Source organism: Thalassophryne amazonica, chromosome 6, assembly GCF_902500255.1.
Source record: "Thalassophryne amazonica chromosome 6, fThaAma1.1, whole genome shotgun sequence".
In the NCBI taxonomy this organism is placed as follows: Eukaryota; Metazoa; Chordata; class Actinopteri; order Batrachoidiformes; family Batrachoididae; genus Thalassophryne; species Thalassophryne amazonica.
The window spans coordinates 3,235,636-3,253,894 of record NC_047108.1 but is presented as its reverse complement, the minus strand read 5'-3'; the positions used below and the strand labels follow the sequence as shown (position 1 = coordinate 3,253,894).

The following is an 18,259-nucleotide window of genomic DNA, read 5'->3' as shown; positions in this document are numbered from 1 at the left end:
CAAGCAAGGTCAGGTACACAAAAAGGCAGGCTAGGATAAGCAACACTAGTCGAAACATAAGGCAGAGACAGGATCCAAAAAACAGGGAGATGGGTCAAAACCCATAAAAGCCCAACGCTTAACCACTAGACCATCACCTCCCACTAGATCCCAAAATTTCCAGCTCTGTGTACTGATTTGATTAAGAAAAGAAATTGACTTCTGAATCTAAAATTGTTTTAAAATCAAATCATGACACCATGAATCAGAATTGAATTGTGAGACACTGAAAGATTCACACTCTTCATACAGTTATGTTCAAAATAATAGCAGGTTGTGATTGTGCCTCTGTGTGCGCTGTCCCAGCTTGCATCTTGCATCCTGCTACTACGTGCTTGACTGTCTCTGGGGCACATTTGCACAGCCTGCAACTTGGGTCTTGTCAGCTATGGTAGACTCCTGCCTCTATGGATCTGGTACTTAGGGCTTGTTCTTGTGCTGCCATCATCAGAGCCTCTGTGCTGTCCTTTAGTTCGGCTTTTTCTAGCCACTGGTAGGTTTTCTTCATGTCAGTCACTTCCTCTATCTGTGGATGGTGCATCCAATGGAGGGGCTTGGTCTTCCATGATATCTCCTCTTTGTGCTCCTTATCACTGTCTGTCTTCAGCTGCCTAAGGCATTCTTGTAGCAGCTGATCTTGAGGGACCAACTTTCTGATGTATTCATGGATGCTCCTTGTCTCATCCTGGATTAGGGCTCTGACATTCTCTAATTCTTGCCTTCCTTCCTTCTGTTGCTCATCGAGCCTCTGGGTGTTGGCCTTTGCATGGAAACCTCCTTGCATTGTGAGGTGATTTTGTGTCTTGACATCATGGCATCTATCTCCTCCTGTGGCCAACTTATGATCCCAGCTGGGTATCTGATGACTTGGTGTATTTATTGATGGCTTGGACCTTATTCCTACCATTGAGCTGGCTTCTCAGCACCTGTCTTGCCTTCTGAAGGTATTTGGCTGTAGTTGACCTTCCTGCATCTTCATCATGGTTCCCATTGGCTTGTGGGATTCACATGTCTGCTATCCTGCCTTCTGGCAACTTCACCCCCTCAGTCCAGATCACCTTCACATCCTGCTATCCTTGCTGTAGAGTCTGGTAAGGTGGATCAGTGAGTCAATGTCTCACTCAGTCTCTTGGCATACAGCTTCATGTCACCCATGTCCAGGAGGTGGCTGATGGTTACTCCACTCCTGAATCGATATGTGTAGCCGCTCTTTGTGATGAGTTAGCTGAGGGGGTTTAGGACTGTGCAGAACAGGGGACAGTGCATCATCTTGGTATATTCCACACGTGATTGTGACGTGTGATTTATATAGCCCGCAACATTAACGGTTGTCTGGGACAAATAAAAAATGTAGTCTGACAACACAGGTCTCCTATAATGTTGGCTTTATCGGACAAGATCTATTTTTCATACAGATACACTTCTGATGGCTGAACCCAGGAACTTGTTAAAAGCCTGAATCTTAGTCTTGATCCTGGACAGTCTCAAATGTCTGGTGACCAATCACCTAGAATTGTTCCTGGATGTTTCTTCTCACATGTGACTGTAATCCAAGATCGGGTCACGGAGGCAACAGCTCCAGCAGGGGACCCCAAACTTCCCTTTCCCGGGCCACATTAACCACCTCTGTCTGGGTGACATCGTGGCCCAGGCCAGTGGGGAGCTATAATCTCCCCACCTAGTCCTGGATCCGGAGTCTCCTGTAAGATGGACGTGCCTAGAACGCCTCCCTTTGGTGGTGCCATGGTGCATCTTTGCCAGATGCCAGAACTATCTCAGCTGTCTCCTTTCAATGCGAACGAGCAGCAGCTCCAGTCCGCACTCCCCACGGATGACTGACCATCTCACCTTATAATCTACGGGAGACACCAGCCACCCTCCTGAGAAAACCCATTTCGGCCACTTGTACCTGTGATCTAGTTCTTTTGGTCATGACCCGATCCTCATGACCATAGGTGAGAATAGTAATGAAGATTGACCAGTAGATTGAGAACTTGGCCTTTTGGCTCATCTCTCTTTTCATCACAACAGTACGGTAAAGAGAATGCAGCAGGCGCAGCAAGGAAGGCCTGCTGCACTGATTCTCTGGCCAATCTCACACTCCATTGTCCCCTCACTCTTAAACAAGATCCTGAGGTACTTGAACGCCTTCACTTGGGGCAAGACCTCATTCCCTACTTGGAGTAGGCAATCCATCGGTTTCCTGCTGAGAACCATGGCCTCAGTTTTAGAGGTGCTGATGCTTATCCCAGCCGCTTCACAATCGATTGCGAACTGATCCAATCAGTGCTGGAGGTCACAGGCCGATGAAGCCAACATGACCAAATCATCTGCAACAAGCAGTGATAAAACCCTGAGCCCATCAAACTGAAAACCCTCCTCCCCCCAACTATGCCTTGATATTCTGTTTATGAATATCACAAACAGGATTTGTGACAAGGTGCAGCCCTGGCAGAGGCCAACCCCTACCGGAAATGAGTCCAACATACTGCAGAGCATCCGAATACAGCTCTCGCTTTGTGAGTACAGAGATTGGATGGCCTTGAGAAGGGACCCCATCACTCCATACTCCCAGAGCACCTCCCACAGTATCTCTTGGGGTACCTGATCATACGCCTTCTTCAAGTCCACAATACACATGTAGACTGGATGGGCATACTCTCAGGCCCCCTCCAGGATCCCCGTGAGAGTAAAGTGCTGGTTGGTTGTTTCACATCCAGGATGGAACCCGCATTGTTCCTCTTCAGTCAGAGGTTCAACTGTCGGACAAACCCTACTTTCCAGCACCCTGGAGTAGACTTTACCAGGGAGGCTGAGTAGTGTGATGTCCCTGTAATTGGCACATACTCTCTGGTCCCCCTTTTTTAATATGGGGACCACCACCCCAATTTGCCACTCCTTTGGCACTGTCCCAGAACTCACCGGAATGTTGAAGAGACATCTGATCCAAGACAGTCCCTCCACACCCGGAGTCTTCAGCATTTCTGGCCAGATCTCATCAACCCCTGGGGCTTTGCCACTGCAGAGTTGTTTGGCTACCTCAGTGACCTCCAACAGAGAAATTGGTGATAATCCCCCATCAGTTTCCAGCTCTGCCCCTACTTTAGAGGGTGCTTCAGTCTGATGTAGGAGTTCCTCAAAGTGTTCCTTCCAGCGCCCAATTACCTCCTTAGTAGAGGTCAACAGAGTCCCATTCTTACTGTAGACAGTTTGGGCAATTTGGTTTTCCTCTCCTGAAGTGCCTCATGGCCCGCCAGACGTACCTTGGTTCTGACCAAAACTCCTTCTCCATAGTTATTTCAAACTCCTCCCACACCCACTTCTTTGCCTCCCTCAAAGCAGAGGCTGCCACCATCAGTTCCTTGCTACTGCCTCTGGAGTCCTTTGAGATAAAATATCCCGGAAGGACTCCTTCTTTAGTCAGACGGCTTCCCTGACCACCGCTGTCCACCATGGTGTTTAAGGGTTGCCGCCCCTTGAGGCACCTAAGACCTTCAGGCCACAAATCCCCACTGCAGATTCAGCAATGGAAGCTTTAAACATTGCCCATTCTGGTTCAATGCCCCTAACCTCCACAGTGATGCCAGAAAAGCTCTGCCAGAGGTTTGAGTAGAAGATCTGCCAGACAGCGGGCTCCTCCAGACATTTCCAGTTCACCCGCCCTATCTGTTTGGGCTTACCGGGTCTGGCCAAAGTCCTCCCCCACCCTCTGATCCAACTCACCACCAGTTGGTGATCAGTTGACAGCTCTGTCCCTCTCTTCACCCGAGTGTCTAGAACATGTGGCTTCAGATCAGATGATGCGATCACAAAATCAATCACCGACCTTCGGCCTAGTGTGCTCTGGTACACTTATGCGCATCCTTATGTTCGAACATGGTGTTCATTATGGACAGTCTGTGACTAGCACAGAAGTCCAATAACAAACAACTGCTCATGTTTAAATCAGGGAGGTTGTTCCTTCCAGTCATGCCTCTCCAGGTGTCTGTCATTGCCCACATGTGCGTTGACATCCCCCAGCAGAACAATGGAGTCCTTCACTGGAGCACTATACAGGACTCCAATCAGGAACTCCATGAAGGCCGAACACTCTGAACTTCTGTTCGGTGCAGATGCACCGACAACAGTCAGAGTCCCCTCCCGCCACCCGAAGCTGCAAAGAAGGCTTCTCATGTAAACTCCAACATAGCATCGCTCAGCTAGGGACTTGTGCTGTGGGCTCTGTTGATGAATAGATGAAAACTTTGATCAGATCTGATAGGAATCAGATGATAAAGGCATTTTATGAGTTGATTCACTTTAAAAAAAAAAAGGGCACGTCCTTTCTCTCCACAGTATCAACACAAGGAACATGTGTTTTTTAAAAATTCATGAACACACACCATTAAATACACTGTTGATGACAAGTCAGCAATGTGTCTCGGGCACTCGGGTGAAGAGAGGGGCTGAGCTGTCGACCGATCACCACCTGGTGGTGAGTAGGATCCCCTGGGAGGGAGGAAGCCTTGTCAGACCTGGCAGGCCCAAACGTATTGTGAGGGTCTGCTGGGAACAACTGGTGGAACCAGTTGTCAGTGGGGTCTTCAACTCCCACCTCTGGGACAGCTTCTCCCAGATCCCGGGGGAGGTTGGAGACGTGGAGTCCGAGTGGACCATGTTCTCCACCTCCATTGTTGATGCGTCCGCTCGTAGCTGTGGTCACAGGGTCTCTATTGCCTGTCGCGGCGGCAATCCCCGAACCTGGTGGTGGACGCCGGAAGTAAGGGATGTCGTCAAGCTGAAGGAGACCTACTTGTCTTTGTTGGCAGGTGGGACTCCGGAGGCAGCTGACAGGTACCGGCAGGCCAAGCGTGCTGCAGCCTGTGTGGTCACAGATGCAAAAACACGGGTCTGGGAGGAGTTCGTGGAGGCCATGGAGGAGGACTATCGGTTGGCCTCGAAGAAATTCTGGCAAACCATCCGAAGCCTCCGGAGATGGAAGCAGCTCTCCACCAACACTGTCTACAGTGCGGGTGGGGAGCTGTTGACCCTGACTGAGGATGTTGTCGGGCGGTGGAAGGAATACTTCGAGGATCTCCTCAGTCCCATCATCACGTCTTCTGAAGAGGAAGCAGAGACTACGAGGCGGACTCATCCATTACCCAGGCCGAAGTCACCGAGGTGGTCAGAAAGCTCCTCGGTGGCAAGGCTCCCGGGGTGGATGAAATCCATCCAGAGTACCTTAAGTCTGGATATTGTGGGACTGTCTTGGTTGACACGTCTCTGCAACATCGTATGGTGGTTGGGAACAGTGCCTCTGGATTGGCAGACCGGGGTGGTGGTTTCTCTGTTTAAGAAGGGGGACTGGAGGGTGTGTTCCACCTACAGGGGAATCACGCTCCTCAGCCTCCCCGGTAAGGTCTACTCCAGAGTACTGGAGAGGAGAGTTTGACTGATAGTCGAACCTCGGATTCAGAAGGAGCAGTGTGGTTTTCGTCCTGGTCGTGGCACACTGGACCAGCTCTACACCCTCCATCTGGTGCTCGAGGGTTCATGGGAGTTCGCCCAACCAGTCCACATGTGTTTTGTGGATCTGGGGAAGGCGTTCGACCGTGTCCCTTGAGGCGCCCTGTGGAGGGTGCTCCGGCAGTACGGGGTCTGGGGTCCTTTGTTAAGGGCTATCCGGTCCCTGTACTACCGCAGCAGGAGATTGGTTTGCATTGCCAGTAGTAAGTCAAGCCTGTTTCCGGTGCACATTGGCCTCCACCAGGGCTGCCCTTTGTCACCGGTTCTGTTCATTACCTTTATGGACAGAATTTCTTGGCGCAGTTAGGGTGTAGAGGGGGTCCGGTTTAGGAACCACAGAATCTTGTCTCTGCTGTTTGCGGACAATGTGGTTCTATTGGCTTCGTCAAATCAGGACCTTCGCCGTGCACTGGAGCGGTTTGCAGCCGAGTGTGAAGCGTCCGAGGTGAAGCTCAGCACCTCCAAATCTAAAGCCATGGTTCTCGACCAGAAAAAGGTGCTTTGCCCTCTTCAGGTCGGTGGAGTGTCCTTGTCAAGTGGAGGAGTTTAAGTATCTTGGGGTCTTCTTCATGCGAGAGGGACAGATGGAGCGTGAGATCGACAGACGGATCGGTGCAGCATCTGCAGTGATGCGGTCGCTGTATCGGACCATTGTGGTGAAGAAAGCTGAGCAGGGGGCAAAGATCTCGATTTACCGATCGATCTATGTTCCGAAACTCATCTATAGTCATGAGATTAGGCTCATGACCGAAAGAACAAGATCGCGAGTACAAGCGGCCGAGATGAGTTTCCTCCGCAGGGTGGCTGGGCGCTCCCTTAAAGATAGGGTGAGGAGCTCGGAGGTGAGCTGCTGCTCCTCCACGTTGAAAGGAGCCAGCTGAGGTGGCTCGGGCATCTTTTTTGGGTACCCCCTGGACGCCTCACTGGAGAGGTGTTTCGGGCACGTCCCATTGGGAGGAGGCCCCGGGGAAGACCCAGGACACGCTGGAGGGACTGCGTCTCGTGGCTGGCTTGGGAACGCCTCGAGGTTCCCCCGGAGGAGCTGGGAGAGGTGTGTGTGGATCGGGAGGTCTGGGCGGCTTTGCTTGAACTGCTGCCCCCGCCATCCGACCTCGGATGAAGCAGAAGAAAATGCATGGATGGATTTTTATTACTATTCTTATCATTGACTTACTATTTGTAATATTTAAGAATAAAGTAATTTTGCCTGAAACCTAGGAGTTTTCTACAGTACATACCATAAGTCTTATTTTAAAAATGACTGCATTAATTAAAGATACATATCAAGAGGAATCCTACTAAAATTGGTCTTTTCACACCATTGGCCACATGTTTGACTCAGCTATGTCTTGTTGCCAAACCCGCCGACATGGGGAAAGTCAGGATCGCAGTCGGACCAGTGGTTCTCTCATTCTACTTGTCCTATAGATAAGTCCCTGAAAATGCTAAATGTCTGTCATATCAGTAATGCTAATAAAGAGTAAATAAATGAGTAAAAAGTTTATTTCCTTTTATAATCTGTTTATGTGAAATGTCTTTTCAGCAGAGACTGAAGATTTGTTTGACCCGCTGGAGGACTCGCACGGTCTGAACACCTTCACCAAGCGAGATCACCTGTTTGCCCGCTTGGAGTTCTTCCTGCAAAAGAGCGAAGTAACCCTCTACCACCAGTACAAGCCAGAAGACGCACTGCATGAAAGTGGGGTGATTCAGCTGGAGTTCTTAGGTATGCAAGAATGTTGAATGGGAAAAATGGCATGTTTGTGGCCAGATATGGACGGTGCCGCCTCTCCGTGTTTTCTTATGGTTCCCACAGGTAATTAACATAGTTAATGAGGGTAGGTGTCCTCGAGAAGCAGATTGGGGTGTTTCCATATTAGCGGTTCTTAATATTAAAAAACTGACATTGCTACAGTATTTTTGTCTGTGAATAAACCCCAAATCAATAATCATTTTAACAGCATGTAATATGCAAAATCATACACAATAAGTGTTATATTTACTTTGACTTCTATTTCTCTGCAGAGAATATGAGCCAAAGATATTTCATGTTTTGTATGGTTAACTTAATGTAGTTTGTTCACATACATCTATTCCTCCATTTATCACATTAAAAAGGAGGCAATTTGTTTGAAATATGGGGATTATGTCATCACTGTTACAGCCAGTGTTTTTTGCAGAAGTCAGGGGATGAATATCTGAACATTTCCAAGTCACTGAATATGTCTTAGACTCCATTTAAATGGGTGTTTCGCACACTTTTTCAGAACACGGACCACTTGAACAATAAAAAATACAGTGCACTTAACTCCCCAAGAATCCAAAAACAGTTATAATTAACGTATGAGTTATTGAAAATAATATATATACGAGGTCTGTCAATAAAGTATAGGTCCTTTTTATTTTTTTCAAAAACTGTATGGATTTCATTCATATGTTTTTACGTCAGACATGCTTGAACCCTCGTGCGCATGCGTGAGTTTTTCCACGCCTGTCGGTGATGTCATTCGCCTGTGAGCACTCCTTGTGGGAGGAGTCATCCAGCCCCTCGTCGGAATTCCTTTGTCTGAGAAGTTGCTGTGAGACTGGCGCTTTGTTTGATCAAAATTTTTTCTAAACCTGAGAGACACATCGACGTGGACACGGTTCGAAAAATTAAGCTGGTTTTCGGTGAAAATTTTAACGGCTGATGAGAGATTTTGAGGTGATACTGTCGCTTTAAGGACTTCCCACGGAGCGAGACGTCGCTCAGCGGTCCCAGGCGCCGTCATCAGCCTGTTTCAAGCTGAAAACCTCCACATTTCAGGCTCTATTGATCCAGGACGTCGTGAGAGAACAGAGAAGTTTCAGAAGAAGTCGGTTTCGCATTTTATCCGGATATTCCACTGTTAAAGGAGACTTTTTTTTAATGAAAGACGTGCGGGCGGATTGCAGCGTCGGCTCGCAGCCGCCGCGACGCTCCGCCACAGGAAAAACACCTTCGTTGGAAGCCTTAAGGACAAGTTGGAACATGTCCAGCTGTTAAACAATTTCTCATATACTCACTCCACTGAAAGCCATCAAAAGCCGCCTGGATTTTACAAATGGTTATCAACACGGAGGTGTTTTTCCTGTGCCGCCGCACCGTGCCAGCTGCGTCCGCACGTCTTTCATTAAAAAAATCTCCTTTAACAGTGGAATATCCAGATAAAATGTTGAAACCGACTTCTTCTGAAACTTCTCTGTTCTCTCACAACGTCCTGGATCAATAGAGCCTGAAATGTGGAGGTTTTCAGCTTGAACAGGCTGACGACGGCGCCTGAGAGCGCTGCACGACATCTCGCTCCGTGGGAAGTCCTTAAAGCAACAGTATCACCTCAAAATCTCTCATCAGCCATTAAACTTTTCACCGAAAACCAGCTTAATTTTTCGAACCGTGTCCACTTCGATGTGTCTCGCAGGTTTAGAAAAAATTTTGATCAAACAAAGCGCCAGTCTCTCAGCAACTTCTCAGACAAAGGAATTCCGACGAGGGGCTGGACGACTCCTCCCACAAGGAGTGCTCACAGGCGAATGACGTCACCGACAGGCATGGAAAAACTCACGCATGCGCACGAGGGTTCAAGCATGTCTGACGTAAAAACATATGAATGAAATCCATATAGTTTTTGAAAAAAATAAAAAGGACCTATACTTTATTGACAGCCCTCGTATGCTACTATCTAGGTGATGGTTAAAGCATTGGGCTTGAGACCAGAGGCTCCTCAGTTCAAATCCCAGCCTGACCGGAAAATCAGTAAGGGCCCTTGGGTAAGGTCCTTAATCCCCTAGTTGCTCCCGGTGTGTAGTGGACGCCTTGCATGGCAGCAGCCTCACATCGGGGTGAATGTGAGACATTGATGTGCTAAGCGCTTTGAGTGTCTGATGCAGATGGAAAAGCGCTATATAAATGGAGTGCATTTACCATTTCACCAGACTGTGAATTCTTCAAGCTGTATTTGGAATAATCATGGAATTGATCAGCTGGTCTCTGAATGCTATTGGCACCATTTTTTCAACAAGGTAATCAGTGCTGGGAGACCCTTCGTGCCCAGATGGAACCTATCCAGCAGGCTATGTTCTCAGTGCCTGGGAGAAATGGCGTGTTGCGTGCTTAGCACCATTCTCTGTGGAAGATGTCGAAGATTTATTCTTATTTGCGTTTATGGTGGGAGGGCTGGTGCTGATTGGATTATACACTGCCCTGACCTACCGGGAAATTGGCAAGATGGCTGCTACCAGAACCACAACCCCACATCTGTCCATCATTAATGAAGTGGGCAAGGCGGTCCAATCTCAGACTGCATTAACTTTTGGACTCAAATGCAAGTTGGAAAACATCTCGGAGCAAATATTGGCCTTGCAAAGGAAAATGTTGGAGACCAGAGAATATTAATGAATTGGATTTTGACGGTCAGAGGAGCTGCAAATGGAATTTCTGTGTCTCTCAAAACATGGCAGCCTTCAGCTTCAGAAGGTCAAAACGCCCCTCTTGTTTTTCCTCCAGAAGGATTTCAGTGGCCTTGTTGAAGCATTTGGCTCCCTTCTTATCTTATCTGCCCTCCTTTACAGCATGCTGTTGTCAAGGCAACTCCAGACTTTTTGCACACACGGACAGAGACTGATGCATGCCCCACCCCTACTACCCTGGCCTCTACTCTGCTATTCCGGGGTGGCCGCGCGACACAAGCTGCAGCGCCCCCAAGTGCAAGAATTTGCTGCGGCCTACACTCACTTTGCCTCAATTCGTATGACAGGCTGCTCCAAAGTTTACCGCACATAAACAATACGAAATTTATATGTGCGATTGTTTTAATTCTGATGTGTGCCATTATTACATTCAGCTAGTAGTATTGTGTGTTAAGTGTTGTATTTTGTCTGAGGTAATTAGGTGTGAAGATAATTTCATTGCACTTCTAAGCGTAATGACAGTAAACGATCATCTCATCTCTCATCTAGGCGCTGCCCACTATAGAGGTTGGCAGGGTGTCTATATAATCCAGGTCTTATAAAGGTCTTATAATCATTTCTGAGTGTGTATGTGATCTTCTCTAATGGAATACAACTGTTCATTTCCAAAACCCATCGTGATATAGAGAGGTGGGAGTCAGATTTCCATGAGGAGACTATGCACTTCTTGACAACGCACAAGGCCAATGCAACAAATTTCTTTTGGTTCCTTCTTAATTGTGCATCAGTGTGCGTAACGTCTTCTAACAGATAGTTTTGAGGATCTAAGGTGAAATGTAGGCCTAAAAGTTTAGGCATGGTGTCAGAAAAATACTAATATTTAATAGGTTTTGTGCATAATCATGTGCAGAGCAGGAATTAGCCCTCTTCTGTACCACATCTAAAGCACAGAGTGGATATCTCAAATTTATATTTGTGTAATTTTTTATGTGATATAGGTTTGGTGGAGAAAATTATAATGAGTCAGTCTGCATCTACAGTTAATAGTGGTAGTTAGACTATTTTGCATTCTTCAGACTTTTGAGGAAATATTTCTTTTCAAAATACCTAAAGACCCCAGGATTGTGCTCCTGGGTTTCATACCTTTCGCCATGTCTCAAATTGAAGATATTTATCTCATTAACATTTTGATTCTTGTATGCAAAAAGGACAGTTACAAGGAACTGGCTGAAATGCAAGACACCAAGTCAAGATCAGTAGTGGGACATTGGGAAGGAGATCTATTCCATGGGAAAATCTGACTTTCTCTCTCAGGACCGAAGCAGGGACCCATACAAGATTATGGTCCAAATGGACTGCATACAAGATTAAGGATACGTCGTGTTTGCAGTTGTCATGAGATCAGATCAATAGGTCTGTGATACAATTAGTGCCCCTCCTGTTTCACATTCTGTTGAATGTGTTCCTTATTTTCCTGTTCTGTTTTGTAAACTGAAACATGAATGAACAGAGTTTAAAAAAGTTCAAAGGTAAAAGGAGACAATACAAAAGTAGCACACTTGCCAATGGTGATGCAGCACAGAAGTGTCTCTTCCCCTAACAACAACAACAGCAGCAGCTACTGCTACTACTAAAGTACTCAGTAGCCTGCGTCACTACCGTTACGTTAAAGTATATTGGCACAATTCCGAGGCCCCATTTGGACAGGAGAGGGACACACACACACACACACAGAGTTGTCTCTTGGTATATAGATGTACAGTAGATGGTAGATCACACGAGCAGTCGCGGAGGCACGGAAGAAGGATACACCAGTCAGGAGCTAAGAAACCGGGACCAGATGGAGCCAGTGGAACTGGTGGTGGTGGGGAACTGAAAGGATGAGAAACAAAATTACTAGTTCAAAAGCAACTGGATTGAAAAAACTGGAGATAAGTAGCAACAAAGCTGAGACCAAGTTTACCACATGGAGAAACGCAAGAGTGTGGTGAGGATAGAGTGAAGAACCAAGGTTTAAATAGAGCAGGATGACTGTTTGCAGGTGTCCCAGTCACCGCAGGTTTGCCCAGTAAGCAGCTCCACTGACAAAGCAATGAGTGAAGAGAGTGAGAGCACACCAGCTACAGAGCAGCAAAACTCAACAGTACAAAACAATACAATATTCTTCTGTGGTGGGGGTCGTTGGACCAACCACATAGTGCAGCTTTTGTCTGTTGCATCACTAGTTGTACAGCTTCAGCATGAAGTGGGATGGAGGAGAATTATCTGAAAAAGATACTGAATGTCAGCTGCAGTTTGTCATGAGGCACACGAGAAATCCGACCCTACATTTGATCTGTTTTCCTATTTTACAGTCCTTCTCTACTCCACTCCAACATGAACCTGTTACTGAGGATGCAACAAGCAAATGTTGTACCATTCCTACAAATGCCTATAATTCTTTCAGAGTTGCCGTCAGGCATGCCTTTTCTAGGCTTTTCTTTTTGCCTAGGTTGAATTTTCATTTGGCTCTAAATCTAACAGTCTTTGTTAAACTGAGTCTCTAAAGCAAATTTCACTGAAATGTGTGTTAGTTTGTATCAATAAAGTTTATTTTTGTTGCCCATTTTTCACAGGGATGAAGGTGATTTTGGAGTCTCTCCCTCGCTCAGATTCCTCCTTACTATTGGTTAAGCTAGGTGGTTTGTTCCTGAGAGACTTGACCACTCAAAGCACCATCTTCCCTGTTCTTGTGTCTCCTAAAACGGTAAGCACCAGCACATAGAGGCAAGATAGACTCTTATCAGACTCTTATAAGTATTACCAACATATTATAATCTAATCTAATATTATAATCTTGCATATTCTTTTTCCTGTATATCATGCCATGTTCATAGAATCTTTTTAATCCAATTGTAGGAAAAGAACAACTTTGCCTTCAATCAGACATCTGGGCAGTCCAGTTCAGGTAAGATCTACATCTGTAATTTTATGATTAAGTTCATGATTATTTAATGCAACTCCAAACCAGAAAAAGTTCAGGACGTGCCCGGAACACCTCTCCAGCGAGGCGTTCGGGGGCATCCGGAAAAGATGCCCGAGCCACCTCAACTGACTCCTTTCGACGTGGAGGAGCAGCGGCTCGACTCCGAGCTCCTCCCGAGTGACCGAGCTCCTCACCCTATCTCTAAGGGAGCGCCCAGCCACCCTGCGGAGGAAACTCATCTCGGCCGCTTGTACTTGCGATCTCGTTCTTTCGGTCATGAGCCAAATCTCATGACCATAAGTGAGGATCGGAATGTAGATCGATCGGTAAATCGAGAGCTTTGCCCCCCTACTCAGCTCTCTCTTCACCACGACGGTCCGATACAGCGACCGCATCACTGCACATGCTGCACCGATCCGTCTATCGATCTCGCGCTCCATCCGTCCCTCACTCGTGAACAAGAAAACCCAGGAAAGTCCAAAATAATGTTGGAACAGAAAAACTTAGTAGGGAACCAGTGTAGCGACTCAGTCACTGCAAAAATTGAATGAATTCCCACATGAAGACAGTTACTCCCCGGAGGGACCCCGAAGACAGAGATAAGTCTGAAGCTCATTATTAAATGCATGGCATTCATGAATTCCATCAGCAGCCTACATGAAACATATCTCAGATATGACCATTTTAACCAATTCTCAACAGATTCATGAGTAAGCCGTCTCAGCTTCGGATGCGATGCTTTAAACAGTTTTCCAGCATATTCACAAGAGAACCATCTCAGGGTCAGACATGGTGCTTTTAAGAAATTTCTAGCAGACTTGCAAGAAAACCAGTTCAGGTTTATTCGTGGCATTCTTAACAGATTACTCACCAACTTACAGGCATGAAAACAGAACAGCATGAACCAGATTAAAAACGAAAAGTCACTAACCATCCCACAGTCACAGTTCTCTGAGGTTGTCTTCAGGACCGATGCTAGTGCAGGGTGCAGAAGCTCTGGGACAGCTACACTGTCTGTGTGCGTGCGGGTGCTCCCGCGGGTGAATCTGAGACAGAGCACCGTGAATCTAAGATGACCACAGGCGAGGGTGAGGCAGCAGATGGATGTGACGTCACCAGCGAGGTGGCCACGGTGCACGCGGAAGCAGAGTCTGAGTGGGCTGCAGGTGGCAGAGAAACTGGGCTGGCTGTTGGTGTATCGATAGGTGGACGAGACGATGGGGTGTGCGCCGAGATGGCATCAACTACAGGTGGCAGACCGCGCAGCAAGATGAAACCAACTTTGGGCGGTGCGCCGTGCACCGAGATGAAACCAACTTTGGGCAGTGGGCCACGTGCTGAGACGAAACCAACCACACTCTTTTACTATGAAGCCACGGCTTGGCATAGTCTTGCTCAAATAAGCAGGGGCATCCCTGAAAAAGACGTTGCTTGGATAACAACATGTGTTGCTCCAAAACCTGGATGTACCTTTCAGCATTGATGGTGCCATCACAGATGTGTAAGTTGCCCATGCCATGGGCACTAACACACCCCCATACCATCACAGATGCTGGCTTTTGAACTTTGCACTGGTAACAATCTGGATGGTCTTTTTCCTCTTTTGTCCAGAGGACACGACGTCCATTATTTCCAAAAACAGTTTGAAATGTGGACGCATCAGACCACAGCACACTTTTCCACTTTGCGTCTGTCCATTTCAAATGAGCTCGGGCCCAGAGAAGGCGGCAACGTTTCTGGATGTTGCTTTGCATGGTAGAGTTTAACTTGCACTTGTAGATGTAGCGACAAACTGTGTTAACTGACAATGGTTTTCTGAAGTGTTCCTGAGCCCACACGGTAAGATCCTTTACACAATAAGTGTCGCCTGTGCACCTGGACTGAACCATTGTACAACTGCAGGGGTGGGAAGGGCCCTCAGAGATCTTTCAATAGTATTGTTAGAGCAGAATTATGTTTTACAACATTTATACATTCATTCTAATTATATTCTTTTACAACATGAATTGTACAGACATTAATAACATGCAACACAAAAATGTGTTTAATGCCAGTTTTTTGTGGGCCCCCCCATGCTCTGGGCCCTGGGTACATAGTATCCTTTACCCCCCCAGTCCGACGCCCCGTCTATGTAATGTTCTCATCCATCTCACTGGTGACAAAAAGCAGCCCCCTCCTCCTCACTGAAACTAACTGTACATGGACAGATCAACCATAAACAAACATAGGCACAAGAACAATGAGTAACAGAACAATGTCCAATTCCAAGGCAGGGGGGGTCTGTTGTCTGGACCCTGTTGAGCTTGTTGATGGTAGCCCTAAAGGGAATGTCCTCCCCAGTCTATCAGGAAGGGCCCTTACTGGTGGCAGCAGCCCAGTTACAGAGTGAAACCTCCCCATAAAAAAGCCTTTTTTGAAAAACAGGAGAAACAGGTCTCCACTCTCTTTCAGGGCCCTCTGGACCTCCGAGTATTCTCTGCTCTTTTTAAGGATGGCTGGTGGGTAATCACGGTCTTGACTTATGCGTTTGTCATGCCGGTCAAATCCCTTACGTTGGCAAGCCTTCCGAAGTGAAGGCTTGGAAGCTGAAAAATCTCAACACTAATGAGCATGGCGGTGCGTTCTTGGCAACGGAGATCCCAGCGCCCGGTGTGCTCACCAATCATCGACTCTGAATCCTTCTCAGACCCCTCTGAAACACCATAAATCCTCACTTTTTTCTTGCCGAGACCGGCTGTCCAAGTCTGTTAGCTTGTCCTCTAGCTTCATGTGTAATTTCAGCAGCTCTGCTACCACTTCTTACGTGTTTTGAGACCTGTCCTCTGTTTTTTCCAGCCGCTCCTCTACTTCATTAATCCTTGCATTCGCTTTATTAATTTCCTCCTTAATTGTCGTTAGTTGTTCCTTGTTTTCTTTGTGTGGAATTCTCTCAGTTCTTCTAGAAACACATCTAAGTTAGCCATCTTTTCCTCACTTTTCCGTTAGCTGCTCGCTACTTAGCGTTATGTTGAACTGTCATCTCTGCAACTTTCTGTCCTTTATTTTACAGAGTGTCAGTAGTAGGCGCTTTGTTTGCCGTCTTACCCCCTCTTAAGGTTTTTCATGGTGTTATACTACTCAGCTGAATGGGAGTACTTCTGTAATTTCTCAGGAGCATTTTTACCGAGCTGCCATCACTACGATGTTCCAACCGGAAGTAGAATTGAGGATCTACATTAAAAATCTGTTTACTTTTGAAAAAAAAGTAAGAAAGGAGTACCATATTTTCCAGAGTATAAGTCGCACCTGTCAAAAAATGCCTCTTGAAGAGGAAAAGAAAACATATTTTCGTCCCAGCAGAGTATAAGTCGCACCTTTGTGTTATGAGCTCTTTAATTTGACATTTTTGTGTATTGTTGTAGTGTATGTTTTATTACTGCCATTTATTCTTTTATTATTGTAGTTTATTTTGTTTAGTGCTTTGATTCTTTGGAAAGTTCAAATTAGTCATCGTAAATGCTATTATTAATAATGAATTTGTAAGTTTTGGGTACATAAGTCACACTGGAGTATAAGTTGCAGGACCTCCCAAACTAGTAAAAAAAAAAACTAACCGTGACTTAAGGGTGCGCCATATGTACAATATAACCATCTCATGGTATAAATTTGGCAGACGGTAGAGATTTAGAGTCCACCGACCAGTCGTGGTAATGCTTCTTAATGACGTCATCGTATCTTCCTCAGCGGCTCTGAATGCCTGGAAAAGTGTGCAGTCAGTGCTTCGGTCACAGGCTCCATCTCCACCTCGGCAGATTTAACCTTCTCTTTGTAAGACTGTATTTAATTATGTAATTATGGAATAACCCTGTTGTGTCTGATGATGTGTCGGACGTTCATGCTGGGATATACGCTCAAAAGGCACCTATAACGCATCTAATTTTTCAAAAATTTTCCAGGGATGCCCCACAGACTCCCCCTCTCCCCTTGGGTGCTCCACCCACAGATGGATGCTTCGCATGCATGTTCGTGCACCCCAAACCATCCACTAAAATCTGCAGTCAAAAATGTTTCTCCCACCGGCAACCCATGTAAATCTCATTTACCGCAGCTCTGGGGTGCTGTGGAAAAGTTTGAAAATGGACCTTGAAAGTGCTTGAATTTCACCTTGGAAAAGGTGTACGAACTGTGAACAAACAAAATACCCACTGATCCACTAAGTATACCAAATTCTGAGGGTGTGAATATGGAGCAACAAAATTTGAAACTGTGGATTTTCGTATTTGCCACTGTAAAAATATAAACTTGCCAAGGGTTTATGTTGATTGTGGATTGGATAGTGACATTAATACTTTTTTCCTTCATTTCAGAGGTTTTTCACAAAAAAATGTGAATGTTGAATTGAACACAGGATGTTTGCAAGGGGAGGTGATGTGCTAGTGTTGTATTTGAGACCAAATGAGGTTGATGTTCAAATCCCAACCTGACCGGAAAATCACTAAGAGCCCTTGGGCAAGGTTCTTAATCCCCTAGTTGCTCCCAGTGTGTAGTGAGCGCCTTGCATGGCAGCAGGGTGACATCGGGGTGAATGTGAGGCATTGTGTAAAGCGCTTTGAGGGTCTGATGCAGATGGAAAAGCGCTATATAAATGCAGTCCTTTTTCCATTTATTTATTTGCAACTGGTGCCTGGAGACTTGGGATTTAGTCATTAGTGACATGGGTGCATGGCAAATTCTAATTAGCTGCTTGTCTCACCAACATGTTGGCCTTTTATGTTGAGCTGATAGAACGTTTACGTGGTGCTGAAATGAGGAAAGTGTTCAGTAATCCCTCAGGATGCACTTCAGCCTGATGCTAGCAGGTGGATCACTCAGAGCATCCACAATCCTAATTATTTATAACTTTATGAACATTAAACAAAAGCTGTTTTTATTTTTATTTTTTTTTTGGGGGGGGGGGGGGGCACCAGGCTGTAAACCATGTTTATCTCTGCTGTAAAATTGACATTTGAATGTGGGGATTGTTTCAGTTTTGGAGCCACTCTCAGTGACCATGCAAGGAACTGCAGGTTTATAAGTAGAAGATGATGATGGTGGTGATGATTAATATTCTTCTTCTTCTTTTGCCAGGATGCAGTGTGGAATGCTCAGATTCTCCTGTTTTTGACATGATTTATGAGCGTAATCCTGTCAGGAGTAAGTTTGAGAGAAGACTTGAAATGACGACTACTCCCTTGAACATCATTTACAGCCCACAAGCAATCAAAAAAGTGACAGAGTTTTTCTATAAAGGGAAAGTGCACACCTCAGGTAAGTAATAAAGCCATCTTGAAATATGTTGCTATT

General features: G+C 46.1%; 1 protein-coding gene across 1 annotated transcript in view; it reads left to right on the top strand.

The window, feature by feature from the left end:
• vps13d (vacuolar protein sorting 13 homolog D) overlaps nucleotides 1-18,259 on the top strand; it is a 535,261-nt gene that overhangs the window by 96,747 nt on the left and 420,255 nt on the right. Inside the window, 4 exon segments of the mRNA XM_034171656.1 lie at nucleotides 7,088-7,270; nucleotides 12,588-12,718; nucleotides 12,871-12,919; nucleotides 18,044-18,223. Of these exon segments, the coding sequence (XP_034027547.1) occupies nucleotides 7,088-7,270; nucleotides 12,588-12,718; nucleotides 12,871-12,919; nucleotides 18,044-18,223 (543 nt within the window).